The following is a 19,574-nucleotide window of genomic DNA, read 5'->3' on the forward strand; positions in this document are numbered from 1 at the left end:
TAATATCAGCTGGTTCAGTCTCAACTGGTGGCCTATAAAAAGGTGTCTCGTTACCAAGGTGTCACACAAGAAACATCTTATGATGGGTAAAAGCTTTCTCAAGACCTTTACAACATTTATTGTTGCAACACATACTAATGGCAGTGGTTACAGAAGGATTTCTAAACTTCTGAATGTTCCAGTGAGAACTGCTGGGGCCATAATCCAGAAGTGGAAAGAACATAATTCATCAGAAACCAGCCATGACCAGGTGCTCTTTGCAAGATTTCTGAAAAAGGAGTGAAATTAATTATCAGAAGAGTTGTCCAAGAGATAAGGACCACTTGTGGAGAGCTTCAGAAAGACCTGGATCTAGCAGGGACAATTGTTTCAAAGTTAATAATAAGTAATGCAGTCAACTGCCATGGCCTGTATACACACTCACCATGCAATACTCCATTGCTGAAAAAAAAAGCATGTTAAAGCTTGTTTAAAGTTTGCTGCACAACATTTAGACAAGCCTGTGAAATACTGGGAGAATATAGTCTGGTCAGATGAGACCCAAATTGAACTCCTTGGAAGCCATAATACACACCATGTTTGGATGTCAAATGGCACTGCACATCACCCCAAAAACATGAAGCTTGGAAGTGGGAACCTCATGGTGTGCAGCTGTTTTTCAGCATATGGTACTGGCAAACTTAATTTCATTGAAGGAAAAATGAATGGAAAATGTACCAAGACATTCTTGATAAAAGTCTTCTGCCATCTACCAGGATGATGAAGATAAAACAAGGGTGGACATTTCAGCAAGGCAATGATCCCAGATACAAAGCCAAGGAAACTCTCAATTGGTTTCAGAGAAAGAAAATAAAGCTGCTAGTATGGCCCAGCCAATTACCTGACTTGAATCCAATAGAAAATCTGTGGAAAGAACTAAAGATCAGAGTTCATAGAAGAGGCCCACAGAACCTTTAAGATTTGTTTGTGTGGAAGAATGGGACAAAATCACACCTGAGCAATGAATGTGACTGCTTTCTCCATACAGAAGGTGTCTTGAAGCAGACGGCTCGGTCTTTTTCGGCGGCGCTCGCTCGGTCTGTCTCGGCGGCGGGATATTTAAACATGGGCAAGGCTGCAAACGGCGCTGGGCAAACTGGAAATGACACTGGCAAGCTGCAAATGACACTCTGCAAGGCTGCAAACAGCGCTGGGCAAGCTGCAAATGACACTGATCATTCTGCAATGATGGACAAGGCTGCAGATGCACACTGATAAGGCTGCATTGACGGGCATTTAAATGTACGTTTTTTTTCCTTAAACTTCCCTCCTAAAACGTTTTTTCCTTAAAATGCCCTCCTAAACTTGGGGTCCGTGTTATACGCCGGTGCGTGTTATACCACGATAAATACGGTAATTTAATTTCTGAATTTATTTGTTTTGGTTTATTTGTGTGTAGGATTGCATTGGTTGTTACTGACGTGTGGTGAAAATTTCATGTCAATAGCACCTTTAGAAAGGAGGAAAGGTGTAGCCTTTCTTCTTTCTATTTGCCTAGAAAAATGGTGACACGTTCAATACTTATTTTACCCATTGTATAAAATAGTATAACAATACCATTGAATCTGAATTTCAATATACACCTTGGAAACCTCTTCTAAATTATGCTCTGCACAAAATTCATCCATGTGTGAAGTTGGAACTGGCCAATAAATTGACAGATTCAGTACAGTCCATTAATAGATCAAATTGTAAATGGAAAAAAGCACTGACTTAAAAAGTGACTGCAATTTTCTATCTGGTTCAATCTGGGCAACTTTGATATACTTGCTGTCAACTCAAACCACCATTTTATGTCTTTGATTGCTTTGTGATTTAGACAACAACTTGGAATAGAAAGCTAATTTGCTCTGCCATATTGCTATACGGTATGTTTGAACATTTTAAAATGGAACTAAATTCAGCAGACTGATGGTAGACAGTGCTAGATTTATAAGGGAGAAAAAGGTGCAATTGCCCGGGCCCCTGCCGGAGAGGGGGCCCCTGCCAGTGGAGGCCCCAGACTTCCTTTATAAAAAAAATGATTATTATTATTATTATACAGGATTTATATAGCGCCAACAGTTTACGCAGCACTTTACAATATAAAAGGGAGACAATACAGTTATAATACAATAAAATACAAGAGGATTAAGAGGGCCCTGCTCAGAAGAGCTTACAATCTAATACAGTGGGGCAGGTGGTACAAAAGGTTGTAACTGTGGGGAATGGGCTGATGGAAGTGGTAAAAGATTAGTTAGAGATGTGATAGGCTTTCCTGAAGAGATGAGTTTTCAGGGATCGCCTGAAGGTAGCAAGAATAGGGGATAGCCAGACAGGTGGAGGTAGCGAGTTCCAGAGGATGGGAGAGGCTCTGGAGAAATCCTGGAGATGAGCATAAGAGGAGGAGACAAGAAAGCTTGAGAGTAGGAGGTCTTGAGAAGAGCGAAGAGGATGATTTTGGTGATATTTGGAGACAAGATTGGTGATGTAGCTCGGAGCAGAGTTGCGAATGGCTTTGTATGTTGTGGTTAGTACTTTAGATTTAACTCGCTGGGTGACTGGGAGCCAGTGTAGGGATTGGAGGAGAGGGTTGGCAGACACTAAGCGGTTGGTAAGGTGTATAAGTCTGGCAGCAGCATTCATGATAGACTGAAGAGGGGATAGCTTAAGGAGAGACAGGCCAATGAGAAGGGAGTTGCAATAGTCAAGGCGAGAGATAACGAGGGAGTGAATGAGGAGCTTGATGGTTTCATTTGTTAAAAAGGGGCGGCAAGTCAGAGTCTAGGATTACACCTAGTACCCTGGTGTGAGGGGAGGGACTGATGGTTGCATTTTTATTTTTGATGGAAAAGTCGTGGAGGGGGGCATGTGCAGGGGGGAATATTAATAGCTCAGTTTTAGAGAGATTTTGTTTAAGGAAGTGGTGCGACATCCATGCTGATATGTCAGTTAGTAAGTTAGTAATGCGAGAAGACACTGAAGGTGTGTGGTGAGGAGTAAACAGATAGATTTGGGTGTCATCAGCATATAAGTGGTATTGGAAGCCATGGGCGGTTATCAAGTGACCAGTTGAAGAGGTGTAGATAGAGATGAGAAGGGGTCCAAGAACAGAGCCTTGGGGGACCCCCACAGAAAGGGGCAATGGAAAGGAGGAGACAGAGTTGTAGGTGACACTGCAGGAGTGCTGTGATAAATAGGCAGAGAACCAGGATAGAGCAGAATCTCGGAGGCCAAGGGAGTGTAGTTTATTGAGAAGGACCGGGTGGTCAACAGAGAGGTCAAATAGTAGGAGTATGGAGTATTGGCTGTTGGTTTTAGCAGTTAGTAAATCGTTAGTGAGTTTTAGTAAGGCAGTTTCCGTGGAGTGCTGCGAGCGAAAGTCAGACTGTAAGGGGTCAAGAAGGTTATTTTCACTGAGGTAGGAGCTAAGACGGTTGTAGATTAAGCGCCTAGAACAGGGGTAGGGAACCTCGGCTCTCCAGCTGTTTTGAAACTACAAATCCCATCATGCCTCTGCCTCTAGGAGTCATGCCTGTGATTGTTAGGGTCTTGCAATGTCTCGTGGGACTTGTAGTTTTAAAACAATTGGAGAGCCGAGGTTCCCTACCCCTGGTCTAGACATTTAGAGGTGAATGGGAGCAATGAGATGGGTCTCAAGTTGTTCAGGTTGGTAGAGTCCAGTGAGGGCTTATGAAACTTGAAAATGAAACTTTTTTCCCTCAAAACTTCGGTAGTGTGTTTGTAGAGGAAATTGTCCAGTTTGCAACCTTCGATCATGTCTCATTCCATCTTAAAAGCAATTGTATTACATTAATAAGGGCTTTGTGATAACTTTCCAGGTGTTACTGTAGCTCCTAAAGCTAGTACACATGGGCCGTATGTCAGGTGACATCGGCCGGTTCAATAAAAACGATCCGACATTCAACCCGTGTGTATAGCGAGGTCCGACAGAAGTTGGCCGTTTGGCCGGGTTTTGTCAGACAAGTATGCTGGAAAGCCAGCAGCCAACCCGCTCCCAATCAGCACTCTCAGCTGCTGGTGGAGAGCACTGATTGGACTGCCCTGACGGAGAGTCACCCCCCTATCAGAACACAAAAGAACAGCAGGGGAGGTCACTGTACTAATGTCAGATCGTAAGTATGGCTTTTTGAATAAAAAAAAACCTAGTAGTGTCAGTAGAACCAGGCATTACAATACATTTGAGCATGATGGTCACTAGTTGTTCGGGATGTTTAGCAAATTGGCACTGATAAAGAATTATCTGAGAGCCACGATGACCCATGTGGCTGTTTAGAACAGTGTCCTCAAGATGAAACAGTTTGAAGGCCACTATTCGTGGTAAGTTGATACAAATAGTGGCCAGAATCAAATGATCCCACGACAGTACGATTACACAACAAGAGAAGGAATTGAATGATCTACTATCTGAACAAAGAGTGTCGCCGCAGATAGACATTAGACACAAAATAGATATGGCCAGATTGACACTGAATTTGAGTCTTACCACATATGCCGCGTACACACGAGCGGATTGTATGGCGTACTTAGTCCGTCATACAATCCGACGGACAGTCCGTCATACTTTCCACTGAACGGACTTGACCACACACGGATGCACAAACAGTCCGTCGAAAGCTTGCGCGATGACGTGTACAGCATGTACGACGGGACTAGAAATAGGAAGTCCAAGACACAGCAAAGCACCCTTCCGCCCTGTAAATCCTTTCTGGGCATGCGTCATTCTTAGTCCGTCCGACTAGCATACTGACGACTGTATTGTCCGCTGAAACCAAAGTACGACGGACAGAATTTCGAAAAAACCTAAATACTTAGTACTCCGGACTGCACGCTGAAAAAGTCTGCTGAAGCTCACACACGAGCGGATTGTCCGCTGAAATGTGTTTCGACGGACTAAGTACGCCATACAATCCGCCCGTGTGTACGCGGCATTAGACAGAAAAACGCATAGGTTGGTCACAACACAGGTACTATATGATGGGGCATAAACTCACCATGTTACTAGCAAGGAAAATGGTTCCCTGTCCTTATAGACCAGCTTTACCTAAACTCAGACTAAACAACGGACGTTTGACCCAAAACCCAGAACTCATTTTAAATGAATTGACTAAATTTTACTCTAAATTATACAGTGAACCAGCGAAAGTCAGCCACAGCAAAATGGACAACTTTTTTTAGCAATATTCCCTTGCTCAAATTGACGCAAGATCCCTCAGAACTCATGGATAAGGAATTTTCGGAAATAGAAATAGGACAGGCTATAAAAAGTTTGAAACCCTCTAAAGCACTGGGCCCAGACAGGTTCTCAGATCAATACTACCGAAAATTCCAATAAATCTTGACCCCGCATCTCTGTACATGAAATTCGATGGGGCACAGGCCTTCTGGTTCAGGAAAACACAGCGTATATACACGTCATTCCTAAACTCGGGAAGGATCATGGACATTGTGCAAACTATCGTCCAATTTCTTTGATAAATAATGATTTTAAAATGTTGACAAAAGTCTTGGCGGTTAGATTACATGCATTTCTAGCGCAATATATCCACTCCAACCAGGCGGGGTTCGTTCCTGGTTGCCAAGGTACAGACCAGAAGAGTCATAGACATTATCTCAGCAATACAATCGGACTGGGACGAGAGGGGACCAAGGAGAGGAATGTTGCTGTTCTTAGACATACACAAGGCATTCAATTCCTTGTCTTGGGACTACCTCTTTTATGTCTTAACCCAGCTGGGTTTTGGGTCACAATTTATGCCCATGCTCTGGGTTCTATATAGCTTCCCTACAGCAGCCTTAATGATAAAGGAATACTCCACAAGCCCCATTACCATCCAAAGAGGGACTCATCAAGGTTGCCCACTGTCCCTGCTACTTTTTGTCTTGGCCCTGGAGCCGCTTGCGCTAAAAATTCGTACCTCTGTTGATATTCGAGGTATTGAATGCGGCAATAGTGAACATAAATACGTCCTTTTTTCAGACGACAGTTTGATGATGATCTCGTCACCTATCACCACCCTCCCCAAATTATACACAATACTTAAACCATTTACAATAATCTCAGGTCTTAAAATAAATCATGACAAGTCACAAGTCATAAACATCTCACTGGAGGAAAGGCACATGGAGGCTCTCCTATACATAGGGATTAACCTCACTCCATCCTTGCGCACTTTATACTCTCAAAACTATCCTGCACTATTCAAACATCTCACAGCTGACTTAGCTAGATCACTGCTCCAGCCACCGTCATGGTTTGGCAGACTACATTCTGTGAAGATGAATATTCTTCCGAAAGTATTATATCTATTCCACATGCTGCCAGTGGCACTGGTCCACTCGGAATTGATAGCATTCCAGACAAAACTTATGTCCTTTATCTGGGGGGATAAAAGGCCTAGGGTGAACAAGCGTACATTATTTACTCCCAAAAGAGAAGGTGGGCTGGGGACCCCAGAGTTGCAAAAATATTATTATGCGGCACAGTTGGCCCAGCTTGCCAGATTTCCCTCTACCCAGTCCCACCCAATCTGGATGCAGGTGGAGGCCTACCCATGTCGGGAATGGTTGATTTTTTCATATGCTTTGGCTACACCAAAGGAACGACCCCCAATTTTATGCCCAGCACGCTCCTTCTCCTTAAATATTTGGGATAGGTTAACAAAAACATATAAATTTTAATCCCAGCATAACCCAATGGCCCCTTTTCTTGGAAATGGGAACTTCTTCCCAAGCCTCATCGCCAGAATATTCGATTGGTGGACCAACAAAGTTTTGCTGCGCATAGATGACTTATGTGATCATAAAGGAATATTGACGAGAAAGGTTTTAGTAGAAAAACATCAACTGCCGATTTAAGAGTACTTCAGATATATACAGTTATATATACAGTTAATGCATTTTTAAGTACCATTTCAAGGGAAGTAAGTATGACCTCAATGGAATACTTGTGTCAGAAGTTTGATAAAATCAGGGGACATATTTCTGAAATGTATACTATATTAACTGACTCACAAGTCAAACAAGGCTACATGGAAAAATGGGAAGCGGACCTCCAGGAAATTATTGAGCTGGATGAATGGCATACTATAGCCCAGGAGGCCTTGAGGTCACTCATAAATACTTCTATTATAGAAGCGAGTTATAAAATACTTTTGAGATGGTACAAGCTCCTAGTTAAGCTGGCAACCTATATACCAGAAGCATCTCCCTTGTGTTTACGTGGATGCGGACAGGAGGGAACGATGTACCATATATCGTGGCAATGCCCTAAGGTAAGGCAGTATTGGATTAGGGTGTGTTTATATTTATATCGGTAAAAATTATAATCACAAAATATTGGAAATCGGCTGTAGTGCCATTCGAGCAGCTCAAGCACAAACTTTTCTGGATTATGAATAATGAGCGCATGATAGTGAACTTGAATGATAGAATGCATCTAAATATTAGAATATCTGATATACCTGATTAAAGCGGTTCCAGGGCAGTGGGATTTGGAGCTTGAGGTCATTCCCTACATCTCCTTTCAATCTTTCTACTGTCTTTCTTTTTTCTTTTTTTTCGGTCTTTGCTGTAGACTAACGAGGGTCTTCTAGCCTAATCCCTAAAAGCACCGAACAGTGATTATTCCCTTTGGGCGAAATCCGGTTTCAGAGTGACCAGGGATGTGATATCCTCAATGTGAAGGTGTAGACCCATATCATTAATGTATACAGTAAATCTTAAGCGTGCCTGCAATCTGTTAAGAGCTATAAGCATCCTTTAATTTATATCTGTATGAGGTAGAGACTCTATAGTTAACTGTAATTGGAAATTGAGATGCCTTATGATAATGCCACATTTGGAATAATAAACGAGCACTGGGGCTACCTCATGGAGACACAGATGATATAAACTGTATCGCCAGTAGAAATCTCTACTAGGAAAAATATATATTGTAGGTGTAGATTCATGTCTAACAAAAGGTTCGGAAAGTTATCTATCTAGTAAATATTGTTTACTGTATTTGTTCTTTATGAACATTTTTGTAAACTTTTGAGAAATTTGAATAAAAAATATTGAAACAGAAACAATTTGATTAGTTAGTTAAAGATTTTGTAGATGCTAAGCGTAGTAAGAAAGAATTTTTGTAAAAATTGTGTGATTCATGACTGTGATGTATGATTTGCCAGTTCCTAACTTGTGCAATGTATATTCTTACAGTCAATAAAATTGAGGGAAAAGAAAACTCGTGCACAGTGATTTTGTTTATGGACTGGGTTGTTCATATAACTTTGACGCATCAAAGTGTGCCCGTCTTTGTGTTTGTAATTCTGTATATACATAACGAAAGGACTGGATTGTTTCTCATTATTGAAACTAATACTTACATAATTTAACATTAGGTGCTGGTTCACCATAAATGATGGCATGCATCATGCGGTGCCAAATCACTGTTAAACTAGGATTAACAAAGTGTCAGCTCATGTGTTCAAATTTTCTAAGCTGGCCTGTTTAGGGCACCCTTTAAAATTATCTTTTGCCTTAGCTTCAAAACCAGCCAGGCTTTATTGTCTATTGGTTGAGTAACAGTACACTAATGAAGTAATTTTGACCATTAAATGTATTAAACCAATTCAATTAAATTAGTACACCATGAATGAGCGTGAGGAGCTTCACAGGCTTTTACTAGTCCTGGGTATGGAATTAAAATGATAAGAGCTGGAGCTGATGAAAGGATTCACTCCCTACATACTAAATGGGAAATAAGACCCTTCAGTAAAGGGCTGAGATAGGAGATCTGGAGTAGTTTTATCATTTATCAACAAACATTCTATAGACCAGCTTTTTTCAGCCAGGGTTCTGTGGCACCCTAGGGTCCTCCAGAGGTTTCTATGAATTCCTTGAGCAATGAGCCATTTCAGCCTCCCAGATAAGCTAATATTGACACCAATGATCTTTTTAGCTCACTGAAAGGGCAGGATTTTTCCCATTGACCACAAATGTAAAGAGCATTCTTACTACTGACCAAAACGCTAATGTATCATGAGCTGTAGCTATATTAATTATTAGCAGGACTGAAAATTTATTTCAATGGTCCTTCTTTGTTGAAAAGGTTGAGAAGGGCTGCTATTGATGACAAAATATACAGTAGTTTGCTGTGCTAAATGTGTAAATCTTGTCACCCCTTACTCTACCTAAAATGACTACCCTATACCATAATAGCATGCTGACATTCCCACTTTGACAGAAGATGATTGGGAGGATTGCCTACTTCAATATTTGAAAACCATGATTTCCTCCAGAGACTGGTTTCTCCAACTGAAATTAATAATAAACTGAGGTTATTATACTCTCCAGCGCTTGTCCATAATATATCCGGGAACCTCAGATACATGTTTTAGATGTGGCCTCAATACAGGCTCTTAATTTCATTTTTGTCTGGCTTTGCCTGAGCTGAAACACTATTGGAAGGGAGTGGTGGACACTGTTAACGCAGTGGGCAACCTTACCCTCCTGCTGGCTCCCTGTCTGTGGTTTTTGGGCCTTGTGGGGGGTGCGGTGCCTTTGTGTTCTACTCTGCTTTCTATGTGAGAAGAGAAATTATTCTAAAGTAGAAATCCTCTGCCCCCCCTACAGTGAGTGGGTTGAAAGCAGCCATCAAGGGGACTCTACCTCTATATAAGCTTACATATGCTACTAGGAACTGCCCCCATAGGTTTGATCCAATTTAGAATTGTTGGGTTGATGCAATAGGTATCACTGTCTAATTCTTGTTTATGCTGCAAATTTTAGCAGACCTAGTCTGCGGGTTTTCTTAGTTACTAACCCTGTAATCTCCCCCTCCCTCCTTTTCCCACTCCTTACCTCTCCTGGTACCCCTCATCTCTTCCTCCTTCCTCCTACCTCCCTCCTTTCCCCACTCATCATTTCCCCTCCTCCAAGCTGGTGAATGAGATTCTAGTATGTTCCGATGCGTATTTGAAATGACACTGTACCCATACCTTAAAATTGTATTGCTTTGTACCATATGTACTCTTTTTGGGATGTTATGATACCAACTGCTGTTGTCTATTATGTAACCTTTTGTATTTGTATATTTAGCTAACTTTAAAACTGGTAAAAACAAAAATAAATACATTTGCAAATCTTACAAACCTGGAGCAGAATAAGACCCTCCACAGGCATTGTTGGTGGTCCACTTTCCCGTAAAGTGGGAATTTCTTGAAGTTCTAACTCATCCTTCTTTCTGGCCAAAAAAGCATTCACTCCCCACTTTACTGCTTATAAAAATGAAAGAATGAAAAACAGAGAAATGAGAATTGCATAGCCAGTCATTTTTGTATAGCTAAAATTAAAGTTGAACTCCAAACAAATGTAAACATTTTTTTACATGTGGCTATTGTAACTTCATTGAATATCTTTGATATTGGCCTTCTGTAATCCTTGATATTGTAGAAATTGAAAAGATAGAGCACTTGAAGCCAGTCAGGCTCTGCTTCATGCGCTGACAAAGAACATGCTGACAGGAGGAAAGAGCAGAGTGAGCTGCTGCTCCTTTACTGTTGAGACTGGGGGCAGGATGGTAAACAAACTGTATTATTTAACTGAAATATTGTAAACTGAGGTCACCAACCATGATGTGTTGTCTAGCAGGATTAAGTAAATCTCTGACAAGGAGTGACGGAATTTCAAATTATTTTTGCAGGTAAAACCCCTGTTGCACTACCCCCTCAGGAGCCACTGGATTTTGGTTCCCCCTTTGCACAGCCGGGCAACATTTTAGGCAGGCACACGTAGTCCGAAAACCGGTCCAAAGGCAATGTTTTTGTTATTTATTTGGTGTAAATAACTTGAATGGGGTTAGGGAGGTTATGGGATGCCCAGAACTTGACCAATGTACAACTTTGAGGACAACTTGAGTGATCACAGACTTCTAGCAAAATCCCAGGCGGCACCTTCTGCCTAGAGGTAGATGCCTCAGCACAGGGGTACCTCCAGACCTCTGAATTTTAGATTATCTCCCTACATGACCAGGCTGCTGAGCATTTATGGGCAAACTTTCCACCCTTCTGGGCTGTCCTCATCAAGGGATTGGTAGCTCTCCCATGAATATTCAGTCTTCTATCTCCATTCCTCCACCCACTAAGTTCTGAAACTTTCTGGAAGCTTCCAGAAACCAGGGGGAGGCAACAGAGCATCAGAACCTGCCAGCTGAACTGTACATGACCCCAATTAATCCTGACTCCACTGACTACAGTAAAGCTCAACTAAATCTACCTAACCTATACACACTATGTACACCAGGTGGTGCTACACCATATACTTAAAATTATAAACAATGCTATCTATTTATAGATAGAAGGAAATAGATAAATAGATATTCTTCAAATGTGCATTTAGCTATTTGATTGGAGGTCAACATTAATTCATTCTGATTCTTGTATTTACTTACCTAAAATTACCCCAGATGCGCACAATGCCACCAAAATAGTTATCATTGCCACGTGTATGGCCACATGATCACCTAAAATTTATATACAGTGCAATACATTAGATTCTATCAATTCTAATTTAAAGTGTGAAGACAAAAAAAAACAACAACATATTCAGTACATCTCTACAGTACTTGTATATTTCTCCATGGTTTTCTTTTCATTTTTGGCACACATGCTAAAATGTGCATTTTTGGCCTAAAGACTCCAAAAAACATCATAAGTATTATATATTTTCTAAAATGTTATGCTTTTTTGACAGCATAGGGAAGGGTTAACACCCCTGTAACATTTGTTTTGCTGTTTGTGCCCCTATTCAGAAGATTTCACCTCACTTTCTGTCCAAATGACAATTGGATTTTGAAAATTGGGTTGTTGTGGAAACAAGGACCGGTGATAATGCTTCAGTAGAGACACTTTTTACCCATGATAACTCTCACAGGAGTGAGTTTCCCTTTCTAGGGGTAGATTTCCTCTCACTTCCTGTTGTCTTCCTCCATTTGTAGGTATGAGTCGTATGTACAGTGAGGGAAAAAAGTATTTAATCCCCTGCTGATTTTGTACATTTGCCCACTGACAAAGAAATTATCAGTCAAATTTTAATGGTAGGTTTAGCATTTTATTGAGTGAAATAGGTATTTGATCCCCTATCAATCAGCAAGATTTCTGGCCCCCAGGTGTCTTTATACAGGTAATGAGCTGAGATTAGGAGCACTCTCTTAAAGGGAGTGCTCAAAATCTCAGTTTATTACCTGTATAAAAGACACCTGTCCACAGAAGCAATCAGATTCCAATCTCTCCACCATGGCCAAAGAGCTGTCCAAGGATGTCAGGGACAAGATTGTCGCCATACAAAAGGCTGTAATGGGCTACAAGACCATGGCCAAGCAGCTTGGGGAGAGGGTGATAACAGGAAGAAACACAAAATAACTGTCAATCTCCCTCATGGAGTTTCAATGATCATGAGAACGGTGAGGAATCAGCCCAGAACTACATGGGAGAAATTTGTCAATAGGGATGAGCCGAACACCCCCCCGGTTCGGTTCGCACCAGAACTTGCGAACGACCCCTGCGTTCGGTACGAACGTTAGAACCCCATTGAAGTCTATGGGACTCGAACGTTCGAAATGGAAAGTGCTAATTTTAACGGCTAATATGCAAGATAGTGTCCTAAAAAGGGTTTGGGGACCTGCCTCCTGCCTCAGGGGACATGGGTCACTGCAAAAAAAAGTTTTAAAAACGGCCGTTTTGGCGGGAGCACTGATTTTAATGACGATTAAAGTGAAAAAAAAAAGGTGAAATATTCCTTTAAATATGGTGCCTGGGGGGTGTCTGTAGTATGCCTGTGAAGTGCCACGTGTTTCCCGTGTTTAGAACAGTCCCTGCACAAAATGACATTAAACGGAAATAACACCATTTACAACTGCTTGCGGTTTTAATGTTATATCTGGTTCCTGCAATATGGTTGAAAATCATTGAGAAACATGGCATGGGTAGCCCTCCCTGCCCATTACCAGCCTATTTGGGTCTTGTACGCATATTAAGGGGAACCCCGTACCCATATTAAAAAAAGGAAATGCGTGTGGCCCCCAGGCCCTATATACTCAGAACAGCAGTATACAGGCGGTGCAAACAAGACAGGGACTGTGTAGGTTTGTTGTGTTAAGTTGAATCTGTTTGTCATTTTCAACCGGTACATTTTTAAAGTGTAGCTCCAGTCAAAAAAACGATTTTTAAGCTTTTTGGAAAACATAGGGAAGGGTTATCACCCCTGTATAATTTGTTTTGTCGTCCATCTTTTTTCATCTCACTTGCTGCTGTCTCCTTGCGTTTGCAAGTAGGAGATGTTTGTAAGTTGGATGTTTGAAAGTAGGGGCCTGCCCTATATTATAGCGGTATGTACTGGGTACAGAGCACGCAGACAGCACGCACTATCTCCTAACACTACTGACTGCAAGCTCTATTATTAACCACTTGACCACTGGGCACTTAAACACCCTTAATAACCAGACCAATTTTCAGCTTTCGGTGCCCTCACATTTTGAATGACAATTACTCAGTCATGCAACACTGGACCTATAGGAAATGTTTGTCCTTTTTTCACACAAATAGAGCTTTCTTTTGGTGGTATTTAATCTCCTCTCAGTTTTTTATTTTTTGTGCTATAAAAGAAAAAAGACCGAAAATTCTGCGAAAAAATGAATTTTTCTTTGTTTCTGTTATAAAATTTAGCAGATTAGTCATTTTTTCTTCATAAATTTTTGCCAAAATTCATACTACTACATATCTTTGGTAAAAATAAGTACAAATTGGTGGATATTATTTGGTCTTTGTGAAAGTTATAGAGTCCACAAGCTATGGTGCCAATATCTGAAAATTGATCACACCTGAAGTACTGATTTCCTTTTTTTTTTTTTTTCACAAAATTGTCATATTATCAGGTTATTTCTCACACACAGCATATGCATACCACAAATTACACCCCAAAACACATTCTGCTATTACTCCCGAGTACGGCGATACCACATGTGTGAGACTTTTACACAGCGTGGCCACATACAGAGGCCCAACATGCAGGGAGCGCCATCAGGCGTTCTGGAGCACCCAGGTCAATTCTGACATTTCTCTCCTACATGTAAAAATCATCATTTATTTGCTAGATAATTACAGAGAACCCCAAAACATTATATATATATTTTTTTTTAGCAAAGACCCTGGAGAATACAATGGTGGTCGTTGCAAATTTTTATCTCACACGGTATTTGCACAGCAATTTTTCAAACGCGTTTTTTTGGGGGGAAAAAACTGTTTTGTGCTTAAAAAACAAACAAAAAAAACAGTAAAGTTAGCCCAATGTTTGCATAAAGTGAAAGATGAAGTTATGCTGAGTAAATAGATATCAAACATGTCACTCTTCAAAATTGCACATGCCCGTGGAATGGCGCCAAACGTCGCTACTTAAAAAATCCCCATAGGCGACGCTTTAAATTTTTTTTTACTGGTTACATGTTTTGAGTTGCAGAGGAGGTCTAGGACTAGAATTATTGCTCTCGCTCTAACATTCTCGGCGATACCTCACATGTGTGGCACATGCGAGCACATGGGGACATGGGCGCTTTAATTTTTATTTTATTTTTTTATTGTTCATTTTACTTTATTTATTTTAGTTTGACATTTTTTTCCCCAAAAATATATTTTTGATCACTTTTATTCCTATTACAAGAAATGTAAACATCCCTTGTAATAGGAATATGGGGTGACAGGTCCTCTTTACAGTGAAATCTGGGGGGTCAATATGACCCCACATCTCACCTCTAGGCTGGGAAGCCTGAAATAAAAAATAAAAAAAAGATTCTGGCTTTGATCGTACTGGCGAGTTGGTAGAAGCACCGGAGGGCGGTGAGGGGTGGGGGGCGTCTATGGCTGGGTATTTCAGGGTATCACCGAGTATGGCTGGGTATCTACGAGTATGGCTGGGTATGGCAATTTATGGCAGGGTATTACAGAGTATTGGCGGGGTACTACAGAGTAATAGCAGGGTACTGCAGAGTATTGGGGGGTACTACAGAGTAATGGCAGGGTACTGCAGAGTATTGGGGGTACTGCAGAGTAATGGCGGGTACTGCAGAGTAATGGTGGGTACTGCAGAGTATTGGGGGGTACTGCAGAGTAATGGGGGTTACTGCAGAGTAATGGGGGGTACTGCAGAGTAATGGCAGGGTACTGCAGAGTAATGGCAGGGTACTGCAGAGTAATGGGGGGTACTGCAGAGTAATGGCAGGGTACTGCAGAGTAATGGCAGGGTACTGCACTGCAGAGTAATGGCGGGGTACTGCAGAGTAATGGCGGGGTACTGCAGAGTAATGGCAGGGTACTGCAGAGTATGCACTGGTATTGCAGAGTATTGGCAGGGAATTGAGGGGTTAAATTCGGTGAGCAGCGATGTGGGCACTGCAGATGCAGCCCACATCGCTGCTGACACCGATCTCTTTCCCCTCCGCTGTAGCGATCGGTACAGAGAGGGGAGGGAGGAACCGGCGTCATAACATGACGCCGGTTTGTTTACAAGTGATCACTCCGTCATTTGACGGAGCGATCACGTGGTAAACGGCCGCTATGAGCGGCCGTTTACCGTGATCCGTGATGCGCCGGGTCCTGTGGACCCGGCGGTCACGGATGCTCTCGAGTGCGTGCCCCAGGGGGCGCGCGAGAGCAGAATTCTGGGAGGCCGTTAATTAACGGCCTCTCAGAGTTAAACAACCGCCCTGAAGCCGTTAATCGGCAATGGGCAGTTGTTAAGTGGTTAAAGCTAGATCACTAGCTATATAGGTGAGGTGAATATAGTGGTGTATACTGCAGTCAGGGCTCAGACAACAACCACTACACAGCAGCAAGATAGGAAATCAGCCAAAAACGATTGGTGTGTAACTGTGTTGAAGGTACACAGAACACCCACTGCTTCAGATGCTAACTAACACACTACACGAGGCCGCCTTAAAAGCGGCCTTATATAGTGTGGGGCGTGCACTACACAGCCTGAGCTATGATTGGCCACAGGCAGGATGCCTGTGGCCAATCATGGCTCTCCTCGCTGCCGGCGCTGCGAATGGCCAAGCATGCGGGGTCACAGTGCATGCTTGGCCAATCATGGGGCAGCAATGCACTGCGCCACCACAGTGCATTGTGGTCCGCACGCGCGTCACTCGAATTTTGACGCAAACGGCCCAAACGTTCGGAATTCGCCGAACGGCCGAATAGCCAATGTTCGAGTCGAACGTACGTTCGACTCGAACACGAAGCTCATCCCTATTTGTCAATTATCTCAAGGCAGCCGGGACCATAGTCACCAAGAAACAATTGGTAATACACTATGCCGTGAAGGACTAAATCCTGCAGTGCCTACAAGGTCCCCCTGCTCAAGAAAGCACATGTACAGGCCCATCTGAAGTTTGCTAATGAACATCTGAATGGTTCTGAGGAGAACTGGGTGAAAGTGTTGTGGTCAGATGAGACCAAAATCTAGCTCTTTCGCATTAACTCAACTCGCCATTTTTGGAGGAGGAGGAATGCTGCCTATGACCCACAAGAACACCATCCCCACCGTTCAACATGGAGGTGGAAACATTATGCTTTGGGGGTGATTTTCTGCTAAGGGGACAGTACAACTTCACTGCATCAAAGGAACGATAGATGGAGCCATGTACCATCAAATCTTGAGGGAGAACCTCCTTCTCTCAGCCAGGGCATTAAAAATGGATGGGTATTCCAGCATGACAATGACCCAAAACACATGGCCAAGGCAACAAAGGAGTGGCTCAAGAAGAAGCACATTAAGGTCCTGGAGTGGCCTAGCCAGTCTCCATACCTTCATCCCATAGAAAATATGTGGAGGGAGCTGAAGGTTTGAGTTACCGAATGCCATCCTTAATGACTTTAAGAGGATCTGCAAAGAGGAGTGGTTTAAAATGCTTCCTGAGATATGTGCAAAACTGGTGGCCAACTACAAGAAACGGCTGACCTCTGTGATTGCCAACAAGGGTTTTGCCACCAAGTACTAAGTCATGTTTTGCAAAGGGGTCAAAATACCTATTCCACTCATTAAAATGCAAATCAATTTATAACTTTTTTGAAATGTATTTTTCTGGATATTTTTGTTGTTATTCTGTCTCTCACTGTTAAAATAAACCTATCAATAAAATTATGGACTGATCATTTCTTTGTCAGTTGGTCAAACATACAAAATCAGCAGGGGATCAAATACTTTTTTTCCCTCACTGTAAGTGGTGTTTATAACTCTGGGACTGCCTACATTACATTTGCGAAACACTAGTTAGTCAAGTTACAGTAATTTATTACTGTAACCACCCCGTCTGACAAATATTTTATAACTGACATCAGATTTTGTGGTCAATCCCTTACTGGAGTTGCTTGCATTCCTTGGTTGCTCCCACACAGGTGTCGTCCAATCACAGGAGTCGTTCCAGTGTGCACGTCTTTTTGGTTCAGCTGATAAGAGACCCAGTCAGAGACAGAGACACATCTTTCCTCCCCCAAACAACACCTGTGTTTCACAGTGATAAGCCACCCCATCTGTGTAATCATACCCATAACACAAAAAAAATCATCAATTCGAATTTATATATGTCTAGATGAACAGAATATTACATGCAGATAAAGGTTAAATGTTTAAAACTGAGTATAAAGTAAAATGACATTTCTCAGAATTGCCTTCCCAACACCTTTGATATAAACTTGTACTGAGAAAATATGGAGGCTGCTTCTGCTGACCTTGCCTTCTGAAGATGCCATCATATTGATACCAGTAACTTTAATTCTTTCTATGGCATTGGCCTTGATCATGCATGCGAATCAGAATTTCTTACTTCACAGTAAACCAGATTATACTAACGTTAGAGACAGCCAGGCAACTAGTATTTCTAGAGGGAGGTCAACAATATTACCCCCTGTGTTGCTCTTAGTACAGGTTTACTGTAGGGTTTTTGTTATATAAGAGGTTAATCAAGATAGGTGATTAAGCCCACCCTCCACGCAGAGCCTCTGGCAGTTGCATGACGCCGGCTCGGCATGGATCGGCATTCGGATCCATGCACCCGCTCCTGTCCGCATAGCAAACTTTGACATGCGTTTGTGTATGTGCAGCGGCTGCGTGTGCATACCTCCCAAATTTTTGAGATGGAAATGAGGCACACCCATCAGCAAAAGTATGCAGGCATAGGACACACCCCCTGCCATGCCCCCTTAGAGGAGAATTTTACAAAAAAAACAAGATTAGTTAAAGCGGTAGTAAACCCGCAAATTTTATTTTATTTTTTTTAAACCTGCAAAGCAAAAGGCATAATGAGCTAGTATGCACCGCATACTAGCTCATTATGAAATACTTACCTTAGAACGCGGCCCCGACATCTGGCCCGATCCACGCCGAGGGAGCTGACATGCTCCCTCGGCGTTTCTTCCGGGTATCGCGGCTCCGGCGCTGTGAGTGGCCGGAGCCGCGATATCGTCACACCCGCGCATGCGCGCGGGAGATTTCAATCCGGCCGGACGAGCGCTGCCGGATTTTCACGGCGAGAACCCCCTTGTGCGCATGCGCCGCTGCAGTCAGCGGCGCACACCGAGGGGAATATCTCCTAAACCGTACAGGTTTAGGAGATATTTTTTTTACCTACAGGTAAGCCTTATTATAGGCTTTCCTGTAGGTAAAAGTTAAAAAATTTACCATACAACCACTTTAAACCCACAAGTGCTTTTTTTTTACCACTTTTATTCCTTTATATTGACTTTTGGAAATTACAAATGCAGCAATTTAGAAGTCGATGAAAGGTTTAGAGCTGCAAAATACTTTTTTGATAGATAAAACATGCAATTTGGGCGGCACAGTGGTGTACTGGGTAGCACTTTCGCCTAGCAGTAAGAAGGGTCACTGGTTCGAATCCCAACCACAACACTATCTGCCTGGAGTTTGCAGGTTCTCCCTGTGCCTGCGTGGGTTTCCTCCGGGTACTCCGATTTCCTCACACACTCCAAACACATGCTGGTAGGTTAATTGGATCCTGTCTAAATTGTCCCTAGTATGTATGAATGTGAGTTAGGGACCTTAGATTGTAAGCTCCTTGAGGGTAGGGACTGATGTGAATATACAATGTATATGTAAAGCGCTGCGTAAATTGATGGTGCTATATAAGTAACTGAAATAATAAAAAAAAATAAAAAAATGTATATACATCTATATAGATCAGACTAAAATGAGGAGGAATGAGGGTCAGAGGGACATTGCTCGAAATCAGGGACAGTCCCTCGAAATCAGGGACAGTTGGGAGCTATGCGTGTGCATCCACTTCTATAGGTTGTCTGCAAGTAACTCCAAGGGGGATGCACACACATCTGCCAGCGGCTGTGCAGGAGGACTGGCTAAAGTGTCCGTCCAAATGAGCCCTTAAAGTTTACCTTTGCTGAGAGAAATGCATTCCGTCTGAAAATGCTAGTTGTCTGGCTGTCCCCCAACCTCAGTACCTTTTGAGTCACAGCCTATGTACCAGCATG

General features: G+C 42.4%; 1 protein-coding gene across 2 annotated transcripts in view; it reads right to left on the reverse strand.

Annotated features, from left to right (window-relative positions):
* Window positions 1-19,574, reverse strand: part of AMHR2 (anti-Mullerian hormone receptor type 2) — an 81,022-nt gene that overhangs the window by 39,357 nt on the left and 22,091 nt on the right. Inside the window, exons 4-5 of one of the 2 annotated variants that reach the window (XM_077483845.1) lie at window positions 11,474-11,545; window positions 10,177-10,298 (exon numbers count right to left, since the gene is read on the reverse strand). In XM_077483845.1, coding sequence (XP_077339971.1) covers window positions 10,177-10,298; window positions 11,474-11,545 — 194 coding nt within the window. The remainder of the gene's footprint in view (window positions 1-10,176; window positions 10,299-11,473; window positions 11,546-19,574) is intronic. The other variant, XM_077483846.1, reaches the window with a different exon arrangement.

The sequence above is a fragment of the Lithobates pipiens genome, unplaced genomic scaffold, assembly GCF_037356315.1.
Source record: "Lithobates pipiens isolate NorthernLeopardFrog02 unplaced genomic scaffold, aLitPip1_a1.2 Scaffold_16, whole genome shotgun sequence".
In the NCBI taxonomy this organism is placed as follows: Eukaryota; Metazoa; Chordata; class Amphibia; order Anura; family Ranidae; genus Lithobates; species Lithobates pipiens.